Genomic DNA, 13,221 nt, shown 5'->3' on the forward strand with positions numbered 1-13,221 from the left:
CTGTGCAGTGCACTTGCTGCCAAGCTGCTACATCAACATTAGCTGTGCTGCACCCTTGTCTATGTGGGTGTATGAAATACAGTGCGTGGGAGGAGGTAGGTAGGTGGGAGAGCGAGTATAAAAGTGAGCTGGATACCGCCTCAAACTGTTGATGGTAAAGTCAGTCAGTCAGTCAGCTTGTTGAAGGTAAGCTTGCCTCTGTAATTGCACTTCCTCTTCCAAACAGTCGCTTTCACTTCCGCACAACACTTTGTATCATCCTTTTAATCCCTCCATCTGTGCTCAGGGCCTCTGCTCTCTTTCACTCCTGCTGATCACTCTGTGTAATCTATGTTTTCAACTTGTCTTCCGGAAGTCTTTGTTTAACAGCCACACACCCACCCAGCCACCCAGCCAGCCCTTCTTCTTCCCTCACTCTCCTCTTCTCTGCCTCACCACTTTCATAGTACATCTTCTCTCTCATTTGCATTTGTTCCGCTTCCTCGTGACAAGAAATTATTCTGTCAAAGAGCTGTGCAAGAGAATCAGAATGGAGAAGAACACACAGTCTGGATGTCAGAACAGATTGAACTGAGCAGGTACACTGAGGATATGACCGTTCAGTGGAGAAGACTTTTCTAAACTGGATAACTGTTGCTGATTGAAGTGCAGAGCAAGAATGTAAGTGACTTCTACTGTTCCTACTCTCTCTTCTAATATGATGGCAACATTAACACATATTTTTCAAATGATCCATTTACAAGATCAGAGCAATTTAGTAATGAGATTAATAGAGTAGACAAGCTGAAACAAGATGATAAAAGAGTCCTCTTTTATTTACATTTTGATGCTTGCAATTTTTGCTTAATCTTATTCTGACTGTAAGCAGAGGCTGTTTTTCAGTACAGTTTGACCTCTTTTTGAACCCATTTCCCCCTAGGACGCAGTTGTATACCATTAGAAATAACTACAAGTCACTGTAGAAAAAATATGCCCTTCTTAATGATTCAAACTGCACTGCATTTGTATTTGTAAGTACAGCATGTAATAAAATGACAAAGTTACACAACTGTAAAGAAGTGAAAGTACATAACAGTGAGAGTGTAGAAGTTCCCATGTAAATAATGTTTTTTTTTTAAAGAGAGAACTCACTTGAATATGAACAGAAACTTTTCACAGCACTACAAAAAGTATCTGACGTGGGTGTACTCATGCTGTAACTAAGAGAGTGTGCTGCATGCCAACTGTAGCCCTGAGGCTGAATTATGCAAAATCACAATACATAAAGAAGCCGCATCACAGCAACAGGAAATTAACTGTGCCCTACCTAATATGACAGCATTTATGTTTTTATGTAGGTAGCTTTATGTTTTGATTTGATTACTGCATAAATATGACAGGAGATAAAGCCACCACATACTGCTGAAAATATTAAGGCTTTGCCATTTAATTGGTGCAGACGGGTGGCAGAGGCAACAGCTAATGTCAGCACACATTTCAATTAGGTAGATTAAAGCCTCTGCTCTATTATGGGAGAATCTGATCTCATTCCCTCATCCCTCTCCTGATGTGAGTCAGTCTACTACATCACCTCCTGCTTCTCCATGTGTATAAACATTTCTCTCCATGTTGTGTCTCATATGTGTCCACTGCATGCAAAAAAACCCATGTCTTGAGTTATATTCCTGCACCACCTGCTCTTTAAATGAAACGGTACAGAACACATCTATTCCTCTCTGCAATTTGTAACCTTGGCTATTATTGCTCATGACAAAAATAATGTCACTGAGTTTAGATAAAGGAGAGATCCAAACTGGATTAATTGCTTTACTAGCCATCTGTCATTAACGGTACTGCATGTCTATTATCATTAACTGCTTAAGTACATTTATTATGCATCGCTTTTCTTTGTTCCACTGGAACAATTGCAAAATATTCACTAGGAATTAACTTTTCAAGACCTAGAGACATCCACGATCACATAGACAGATCTGCTCCTTTGCTATGTGGCAAAGCAGAGGTGTAATACAACATGTTCTTATCTTACAGGTTATTAGAGACCTGGCGCTAGTATATCACGACAGCAGCAGTGTTACCATGGAGACAAGCAAGCCAGGATTGGCGCATGCTCCAGTGCACATCAACTCTGTAGCAGCGCAGACAGAAAAAAGGATGGAAATACAGACCCCTCTGACGGCTGTTTACATCCACACAGTGCCTGCTCTACCAGCACAGCCTTACCCCCAGCCTCCTGCAGCTGCCCGGGAGCCAGCCACACTCCATCTGGCCATGCCACCGCTTTACTCCAAGGGGACGCTTCCTTGTCTCACACTCCATATTGCTGGTGGGCTGCAATCTCAACGTGGATTTAGTCTGGCAGCTGCCTCTCCTGCAGTTAGACCTAAGTCTTCAGGAAAGCATGTGTGTCCTCACTGTGGACGGGACTGTATGAAGCCGAGTGTGCTGGAGAAGCATCTCCGCTGCCACACCGGGGAGCGGCCTTATCCCTGCACTATTTGTGGAATTTCTTTCAAGACTCAGAGCAACCTCTACAAACATAAGCGTACTCAGGCTCATGCTCGCCTCTCATCTGAGTCAGAGCAGAGCAGCCTGGGCAGCCTAGAGACCTTGTCCAGCTCCAGAGAGACTTGCACCTCCAGTTTGTCTCTGGATGAGCACAGCCAGGAGTCAGGCAGCAGAGAAGAGGAGGCCACACAACCTGCTGCTGAGGTCAACTGTCCGGTCAGTCCTGCAATTGTCTGCTCTGTAAAGACGCATGCTGCTGTTGGTGAACAGAATGAGTTGACCCCTACAGATCACAAGACCAAAGAACCAAATGAAAGTGGAAAAGAAACAATAAAAGGGGAAAAACAGAGGCTAGAAAATAAAAAACAAACACTAACTGCCAGTCGACATCTTCCCCTTCAGAGACAGGAGGCCACTCTGTTCTCCAATCAGTGGGAGAGCTCTGTAGCCAGAGGGAAATCCCAGAGCCATGAAAGCACAGACTCAGGCTTCAGTGAGAGCAGTGACCACAACCCAAGCCCTGGCAACATTTTACCCGATCACAGTATGGATTTCCTCACCGAATCCACCAAGGAGCATGTTGAAGAAACCACCAGCATGCAAACACAGTCACAACCAGTCCAAGGTGGGCAGGAAGCCAAAGACACTGCAAGGAAGCAGAAGCATAAGACATTGGAGGAGCGTATATCTAAGCTGATATCGGAAAATACAGCTGTTGTGGAGGACAAACAGCTGGAGAATGTAAGGCCTAGGAAGACAGTTCTGTCAAAACAGGGCAGTATCGACCTCCCTATGCCTTACACGTACAAGGACTCCTTTCACTTTGACATGAGGATCAATAAGGCTCTGAATGTTGGGCTCCAAAGAAACAGGAAACCCGGCTACTACAGCTCTGTGCCCACTCAGCACTCCACCACCATGGAGCATGCTCCCTTAACCCGAAGCAACTCCCTCCCTTTCAGTGTTACCCTCCTGCAGCCTGAGAGGAGCAGCCAAACCTCTTCCTTCCAGAGTGATTATGGAACAGTTGTCCGGAGGGGAAGCTCTGGCCAGATCAATCCAACAGGTTTCACAATGAAACCTGTGAACCAGCAGTCATCCACCCACCGCCCACTGGTCCGGCAGGCAGCCGTAGACTGCAACCACGCAACAGATGGTCTCTTCATGAATTCATCTGTGGAGGAGGCGTGCACTGGCAGTCTGAGCTGTGATGGGGACGGTGGTGACATTTGTGGAGAGCCAAGCAATAGAAAGTTCCGCAGGAAGAAAGCACAAAAGTTTGCCTACAACAAGTGGTACATGTATGGGGGAGGGACGTTTAAGAAGCTCTACACTGCAGAGGAAGGTGGTGAAGACAATGTTATCAAAGGCAGGAAATGTTCAACAAACCCAACACATGAGGCTGTTCAAAAGAGGCCGTCGGTCCACAATGAGTCTGAGGCAACAACAAGCTCAACAATGATCTTTACCAGCAGCAGTACAACAGTATATCGTCCAGACTACCCAAATTCCAAACTATCCCTTGGCTCTACTGTGGATCTAAACTACTCTAAACTAAATCTAAACTCTCAAAATAAGCCGCTTCATACCCCAGGGAGCTCTCTCAAGAGCACACTCTCAAGAAATCTGTCTTTGTCAATACTACCATTACCTATAACTGAATCACTGGTTAGCAACAAAACAACCAGTATGAGCAGAGCAGAGGATGTGAGACTTACAAATGAAGACAAACATACCGACTCCAGCTTGCAGCTCTGTAGAGCCCATACTCCCTCTGACAGGAAAAAGCAGAAAACAGATGAGAAAATAATTTGCACCCTAGAGATGGATACTAATCCAAACACACTGACTAACTTGCCTTCCTCTGTCACCAGTAATGCACCTAAGGATACAAATCTTAATTATATTAACCCTGAAAAAGATGCAAAACATACTCAAGTGAAAGGAGCTCTATTCCCACCATGCATAATCAATGCAATTACACCGTCTGTTAGCACCTCGCCAGCCACTTCCACTGCCTCCAATAGGAAGACCAGCTTCCTGCCCAAGTATCAGCTAAAGCTACCCAGTGCTCCTGAACCTGAATCAAATCCTTCACTGCAGGCTCTGGATATTCCAACAGGGGCTGATGACTACAATTTCAACTCCTCTCTGCCATCATCTCACACTGAGAAAACCCCAACCTCAGTCACAACTTCTGAAAAGAAATGTCCTGATGCGGTTACCTCACTGTTGATGCAGAGTTGTGATATTAAAAAGACAAATGCTCCCAGCTCCACACAAGGCCAGTTTTTCTTGCCTTTTACAGCCACAACCCTTTGTCAGGCTGACAAATCAACTCTCAATAAAAATGTGACATCTACAAGGGCTGAGGTGCACAGGCAATTTGCAGCAACCACAATAACCACAACCTGCGTAAAAGGTTATCAAGCAGGATTATGTAGCACTTCAATACAGCACTCAAAATCTGGAGGAGGCTTAGGACCTATGCAGATACCCAGACCTGTTGCACCCGTGGTTACAAACTTCACTGCAACACCTACCATAACCGCAGCAAACAGACATCAGACATCTGCTGCCACCATTATAGCTTTCTCACAAGATCAACCTCGGCCTTACTCTACTCTCTCACACACTCAAGTCTCGGCAGCATCAGACCAGTTAAGTCATGTAAATGCCAGCTCAAAAGCCCCAGTTGTACCATGTCAGGTCATATCGTTTGACCAGATGCAGCCAGCTGCTCAGAACGTGTTTCATGTTCACACAGCAGACCTCCAGATCTGCCTCCAGATCATATCTGACGAGCAGCTGGCTCTCATTGAACCCCAGATTGAGAGGCCAGAAGCTAGCACCCTCTCACAGAGACATGGTGTGGATACTGTGATCCAGAATAAAGCTGAAAGCTCATTCATCATGAAAAGTAGCGAGGGAAGTGACTATCAACAGTCAAGACATCAGAAAGACTCGTACCAAAATGAGTCTTTGCGCACAGTGAACATGGAGGGAATAAAACCTCCACTGTCTGTACAAACTAGAAAAGCAGAGCCGAATCTCGACAGTAATTCTACTCAGGCTACGGTATCTGCTGAATCAAAGCCTCCTGAAGCACTTGGCTTGTCGCAACGCCCACATGAATACAGTCATACAGTCACAGAGACTCAAAGCTGTATGGGCAATATTATGTCAACTGCTGCTTCACTCAAAGGTGTAAAGTCAGGAGGAAGTCAAACTTCAGAGGAGGAACATGCCCTTTCTCTCAATCATTGTGCTAATGAACAACTTTTGCTAGACTGGAGGGTTAGCAAAGGTGGAGCGGTCTCTCACACACTCTCTGGCCAACACAGCCTCAGCAGGAACTCTCTCTCTCTCAGCACAGTAGATCAAAATAACACGGGAATTGATTTACTGAGAAAAGAACTAAAACTTAAAAATCAAGAAACCACACATAATGTCGGCATAATGAATGTAAAGGGTGAGGCTTCTTTGCACAAGAGCAGCAAGTTACAAAGTGGAGAAACCCAGAACATTCAGTCCTCCAGTTCTGCATGTCCTGGTGCAGTTTCTTCATTTTTCATCAATAAATGCAAAACTCTGCGACCACTGAACCCACAAGCATCAATCAACTGCAATAATCCAGTGGGATCTACATCATCAGAGGGTCTGAATTCATCTAAACATGCAGACATGGGATGTGACAGGGTGAGCCATATGGACAGTTCTGACCCTTCACAGGAAATGTCTCTAAGTGATATAATCCGCTCAGCCCACTCAGAAAAACAACTTGGCCACTTTGCTTCAGTGTCTTCTAACATCCAGGTGGAGAGATCCAAAGACATCCCATCTATGTGTAGTATTCAGAGCCCTACTACAGGTGAATATGACTATTTTAATTAAATTAAGTGCTCCTAATTGGGTCTGGATGGATGGAATATACAGTGCAGTGTTTGACTTTTTGTCATTGACTTGGTTCTGTACCCCAGCACACTGGATTTAGACAAACATGTAAAAATTGCCACAAGAGGTCTTTTAATTAAAACAATGACGTTGTGAATTAGTGTTGGATCATGGGAATTGTTGTCTTCAGTTTTCTGATGTGTTTTAGAAAAGAGGATGAGGTAACGTTTTAATGTGTCCCTGTAGCAACATGTTTCCAAATCAAATGCACCATTACCTTTCTCTGCTTTGAACACTGCTAGAAACACTTGGAATAACTTAAAAAAAAAGTGTAACAAAGGTCCAATTGTCTATGGATATTTTAATGCAGATTGTTACATGGTATATCCTTTAACTGATGCTATGATTATTGAGGTGGTAAAGGGAAGTGAGTATACACAGCCCTCAAGGGTGGAGGGCCCAAAATTATACTGGAATGAATAGCTATATGGATTAGGGAAGGGGCCTATAGATAATGTACAGGGAAGAGATTCTTTAAAATATGTTTTGCTAAGTCTTCTATCTGATCATGTATATTGCTGGAGAAGACCAGGCTGTTGGCAAAAAAGATTCTGAAATACAAGGCAGAATTTTTATGGCCCCAGGGGGCTGCAAGACTCTAGGGTTGACTGAGTACAGTTTGTGTTAATTTGGGCCTCCTCTGTTATTACAGTATCTTGAGGCTCTGCCTTGTGGAAGGGCACTGTGTCAAGTTTTAGTATCTTCATACATATATACATTCAAATATATTTGTAGAAAGAGCTATAATTACTTTTGTTCTGGTGAGGATGCAAACAGTGTCAGGTTTCAGTACATTCTGCACTGCATTTGCTTTTACTATCAAGTTTTCATCTAAGCACCTTTCAAGACAGAAGCCAGATTTTGCCACAAGATGGCAGTGCTTGGTCACTGATTTACAGAGTGAAGCCTTATCGAAGTTGGTTTTGTGTTAAGCAGAATCATGAAAAACTAATTATTATGTGGAGGTAATTTTGGTCTTTGCCAAAGAAATTAAATGCGCTAGCATCAACTATTTTAATTATAGATTAAATAATAAAATGTCAATCTGCCTAAACATCTCTACATAATCAAATGAAATCATGGTCAAAACCTGTCCATGTGGCTCTAATTTTGTCATTCATTCCCCATCACTGGATACAGAAATGTAATCACTCTTTAGGTTAAAGGGCTTAATACATTATCTCATTTGTGAACATCTGTAACACTGCCTAAAATCTATTCATAATCAAATGAAATAATGGTAAAAACCAGTCCACGTGGTTCTAATTTTGACTTTAATACCAAACTACTCTGACATGTGAGCTGCTTCATAGAGGATTGTAGTGTCCTTCATTATTTTAAAGTATCCCTCGACCGCCATCCCTGGACACAGCATTTTGATCACTTTTTAAGTTAAAGGATTACAGACATTAACAAAGTTAAAGGGTCACCCGGGGGAGGAGAGGATAAACACAAGGGTCTTGTTCCTGTCCTTGAAAGACATGTCAATGACACTTGAGTTCATTCACATGGTAGTCCTGAAAATGTGTTCACTGTAAATTAAATTTTCCTTTATTATTATTGTTGCCAGGTTAAGGGATAAAGGTCACTCTCTTGCCACTAGTTTTTCAGTAGCATTATGCAGGCGATTGATGGATAACTAAATGCACAGTATGTAACTTCTGCTGCTAGGAATATCTTAATCAAAACAAAGATATAAGCTTGGTGATGTTAACAACAGGAGAATATTAGAATTTCTCTGAGTTCTCTGTTGTTTTCATACACTTTACTGCAGAAATATTAAATTGTATATCCTTAAAGGCAGTGGACTGGGAAGGAGAAGGCGGCAGGGTGGTGCTGGTCTATGTGAACTTTCTGACAGCCCTATGCACTAAGCATTTGCCGGACAAAATATATTCTACAAGCCTGTTTGTTTTTCATCAACACAATTACTGTTAATATATATCTTCCAATGCATATTATATCTGATCAGATTAATCCATGTTTATATCACATATATTTATATTTTTGTTGTACTTTTATCCAAAAGTTTTAACCAACAGCTATAATTTCTACATTCAGGTCTTTACATAAGGTGTATAACCTTTACTAGGCTTAAACTGACTGGCAGGCTACAACATTGTGGATTCACTGTTCTAAAGGAAACTTCTTTCTTTTTCTAGGGCTCATGGATGGAGACTCACTGGTGGGATGTGCAGCCCAGAAGGAGCTGCAGACACTGGGACATGGAGGGACCCCTGGGCAGCCAAACAGCACAGATTGGAGGCCAAAGCAGAGCCAAGAGGCTGGAGCAACAAACCACGACTGCATGGAGGGTCAGAGTGGGGGAGAGGTAGTGGGAGAGGATAAGAATGAAGGAATTATGATAGACATGGAGCCAGGACAGTTGGGCAGGACCAAGTCTAACTGCAGATACACAAGTTTACAAGACATAACAAAGACTGAGGTGAGTTTGAATGAGTTAATTCCCTGCTCACTGGATACATGTTTGCTATCAAATTGTTTTGTTCTTGATATTTTAGTGTTTACATTCCAGAACAAAAAAACTCCTGTCCCCTTAATAGAGAGGCGAAGTCCTGCCCTTTCTAGTGTGCCCCAAGGGACCTTATTTTAAAAAGAAATTGCACAGTGGCCACTGGAGAGAGACCAATGCATGTTTGTATAGTTCCATGAATTACACCTATGATGTTTGTCAATTTAAAAGATAATTTTGCGAGACAAAAAAGTTGGTTTGTCAAAAAGTAGAATACCATTTAGTTCTGTGTGAAACCACTCAGTAAACTATAGTGTATCGCTCAATTCAAAAGTGTTTAAAAAAGAGGAAAATCACAAAAAGGCTGGCATATTGAATACAGCTGTTAGGCCAGCGAAAAAGGGAGAGTATTGTGAGCTAGCTATTACACAGGGCCAGCACTACAAGGTTTTTAGTTTTAGGTTTCAGAGAATGTTAAACAAGACAAAGCCACTGACAGGATTGTTGGGTGTATAGTTTTTTTAATTAAATATTTTCACAGTCCTATACCTCAAATTGCAACCTTCCCAAGTTGAATAATTATCTTATGAATTGAAAAAAATGATTTGTCCCTCACCATTCACTACCACACATATATTTTAAGGTCCCATGGTGGTTCACCAGGAGGGGCTTGACTTTGCTGAAACATTTTTTCCTGATGCAGAGAGGACAGTTTGCGGGAATCTTTGTTCTGTTTTTCCCAACCCTTGGCCTTCCCCTTCAAACATGTCCATCCACTGGTGTGCAAAAGTTTGTTCTGTGAGTGTTTATATTCCACACATCATTTAAAGTGAAAAATGTTAAAAGGCAAATTATAATACAGCTCAGACACAACAAGTAAACACATCAAGAACATCTGTCAGCTGCAGACAGGGGATAGAGAAATTGCGCAGTAAGGATTCTTTCCAATTTGGCATTCTTTCTAAATACTTTTTATTGTTTTAATTATTCTTAACCCCTAAATCTTTCCCCAAATCCCTCACCACAAGATATATTTAGGCTGCACTGATCCAGAGATCATGTGCAAGCAGGTTTCTGGCAGAATGGGTTGTTAGTTCATTTTTTTTAAAGACGTTTTCCAAAAAAGAAACCCAAGCCAGGTTTTTGGGTTTTTCTCATGGAATATTTGCAGCACAGTTAATATATGATTCCCAATATGTGCTGAACAAAAAGGAAAAAGATTTACACATCATGGCAAATTTGCTAAATAAAAATGTTTATCAAAGAGCCAGACATTGTGGCAAATTTGAAACAAATCATGAGGCTTCATGCACCATTTGCCAAATTTTAAAACATCGGCGGTTCATTATCACAATACCAGGACTAGGCAGCTGACATCAGTTACCAGTGCCGGCCCAAGCCTTTTGGGGGCCCTAAGCAGAATTTGATTTGAGGCCCCCCTCCCACTACTGCGGAGTCACCTGTGCTTGACATTTATTGACACAAATGTCACACTATAATGTTAAATTATAAATTGTATTAATACAGTGAAAGATTGTGAACTACTGTCCCCCTGGGCACAGATGCATAAGGATCCCCCACCCCTTATTTGTATGAAAGTGGGTGCAATTGGGGAAGGGGGGTCTGGAGATTCATTCAGATTCATAGCCTTTTGCTTTTTGACTTGCTGGGGTAGTGACTTCACGACACGACTTGGGCTTCAGGGCCCCTTCACCTCTTGGGTCATTCAGGTTCATTCAGAGGAACTCCATCCAAAATCCATCCTTGCTTTGTCTCTGCACACGAGGTGTCTAGTTTATGCGCATGACTCAAATGGTGGCAGACACTACAGTTGTAGGAAGGTATATTGATCATGAAATCAGAATGATCTTGTCTTAAATTATTCATTAATTCATGTTACTTGTTAAATGTAAACAAAAAAAAAAAAGTTATATTTTTTTTTTCCCTTGGGGCCGCCTGGTGGTCAAGGGGCCCCAAGTGGCCGCTTAGTTCGCTTATGCCTCGGGCCAGCTCTGTCAGTTACATAAGCATAATTCTGTTTCATGGCAGAATTTCTTCCAGATTATTTCAAACTTCACGATGTATATGAATAGTTGAAGAACAATGAATGCTTCAACAATCTGATAGCTAATCAAAGGGTTCAAGGAGGAGAATGTATGATTGTGATGCTATGATTGTAGTATTTCTACCCATATTCATCTTTTATTAACAGGGAGAAGACAAAAAGGCTAAGGTGGATTCCTTAAAAAACTCTTGGCTATCGAAGCAGCATACACATCTTTCCCAGAGACACACTGGAATACCTGAGTCCCCTCAACAGATATGTCAGACTAGCCTTTTCAATTCACCAAAGCCCCCAACAGAAGTGAGCAGCGTCTATTTCTCACAACAACAATGGGAAAGCGGCATCATCCATGACCAACAAACACACGTCTTTTGTGAAAAAAATTCAAGTCAACTCATGAAAGCACAGGCCCAATTAACAGAAGCACAACATGCCTTTTCACAAATTGAGTCTAAGCCTCAACAAACTAAAACATTTTCACATAAACAGACCAGCATCACTCCAGATCTTCAACAAGGAAACACCACTGCAGGCAACAAGGTCACAGCAGCAAGCTGTTGTACTAACTTAACGTTAGGAAGTCACAAAAGTCTCTTTCTTGATGTCAAGACAGCATCTAGTACACACCCCACTCAAGTGTCTTATCCTGCTCAAGTCAACAGAGCTACTGATGGATTAACAGGGGATGGACAGGCATCAAACAACAACATGCTGGATAACACTCTCCTGCCATCCAAGACTTTCACATACCCACAACCTATTGATTACCAGGAAACCAAGGCTAAGGCACCAAATGATGACACCAGTCAGAGCAGTAACTCTGGAAGATCTGACATTACCAACCCTAACTCTAAATACCAGTCTTTTCTCTTTGCTGGCCAGTTTCATGGCTACCAGCCAGCTGAGTGTCTGACCATCGGAATAAGACCTGTTCAAAGCTGCCAGGATGACACAGACGACACCAGCAGTAGTGACGATGAAGGGAAGTTAATCATTGAGCTTTAGGTGAACATACACATATGTTATTTGGAGTTTTTTCTGCTGTAGAGATATATTTTTTTAGAGGCACAATTGCTCTGGAGGGAGAAATAATGTCTATGGATAGTTTAAGTTAGTGGACAGAGCCAAAGAACTACATGTGTAAACTCAAATTAAGTTGAAATATTAATGAAATATGAACTTTCAATTACTTTTCATATCTCTCATTACAAATAATACATTCAAATGTAAATTGGCAACTTTTGAATTTCAGCTATTATTTTTCACGTGGTCAAAAAGAACCCCATAAATCAACAAACCAGTCACAAAACAGCTGCAAAGCCACCATAGCTGGCAGTTACTCCAAAATAATTCAATAAATAAAAAGTGGTAACAACAAAGTGGTATGAACACCATCGCCTCTTGACCTTTTTGTGGCTATGTGAGATTAGGAATATAATGATGGTGGTACAAAGTAGGCTAATGGCTGTTTTAGTGCCATTCATATATCTACTGTAGGATACATGTGAGTAACAGATGTGGTTGCTCAGTACTACTAACTTTGTGGAGAAAGCTAAAGTCATCAACATTGCTTGTAATGTTTCATACCACCAGACTACAGAGCAGGGACGTGCACATGATTATAGAGAGGCAGGGGCTCAAAGTCAGGAAAGGGCAGTACGTGCGCGGGCACAGTGCACGTCAACATTTTTTTCAGGCCATAATAACACAATATGTAGATTAATTAATGTAAAATTAATAAACAAAGTACTTATAGAAAGCTAACTACTTAGTTGTGCATCTTGTGTAGCTGTGAGTGAAATGCAATTGCCATTTCTTTTGTGTCAACAAATTATTGTCAACATGAGTTTATTCACATTATCATAATACTGAGCATGGGCGTAACCACGCATCCTTTGGGGGGGTCGTGTCCCCCCAAATATTGAGAAAATGACTGAAAATGAATCTGTCCCCCACAATATACAGTAAAAAATATGTTAAATATGTCAACAGATCTGTCTTGTTATTTCCTCTTTATTTTATTTCCTAACCCCCCCCCCAATTGTAAACTTGGTTGCGCCCATAAGAGGCCCACAGGTCACGGGCTAAAGTTAACTGGAGCAGATGAGAGCGGGAACTAGGGGTGGGCGGATCGAATCTAAATATTGATAACATTGATACCAGCGTTGGTATTGTTATTTAATTGATACCAGTGTAATGACATCGATACTTTAGTTTGAATTTC

General features: G+C 41.8%; 1 protein-coding gene across 2 annotated transcripts; it reads left to right on the forward strand.

Moving 5' to 3' along the window:
• Positions 1-12,988, forward strand: znf831 (zinc finger protein 831). Of its 2 annotated transcripts, none has more exons than XM_030421005.1 (4): positions 1-186; positions 2,029-6,376; positions 8,622-8,905; positions 11,145-12,988. In XM_030421005.1, exons 2-4 carry the CDS (start codon positions 2,077-2,079, stop codon positions 12,000-12,002), a joined length of 5,442 nt encoding a protein of 1,813 aa, XP_030276865.1. In that variant the 5' UTR covers positions 1-186; positions 2,029-2,076; the 3' UTR covers positions 12,003-12,988. The 2 variants fall into 2 exon arrangements, with proteins under 2 accessions (XP_030276865.1, XP_030276864.1); XM_030421004.1 differs by having other exon boundaries at positions 2-660.
• The last annotated feature ends 233 nt before the right edge of the window (positions 12,989-13,221 follow it).

Source organism: Sparus aurata, chromosome 6 (genome assembly GCF_900880675.1).
Source record: "Sparus aurata chromosome 6, fSpaAur1.1, whole genome shotgun sequence".
Classification (NCBI taxonomy): Eukaryota; Metazoa; Chordata; class Actinopteri; order Spariformes; family Sparidae; genus Sparus; species Sparus aurata.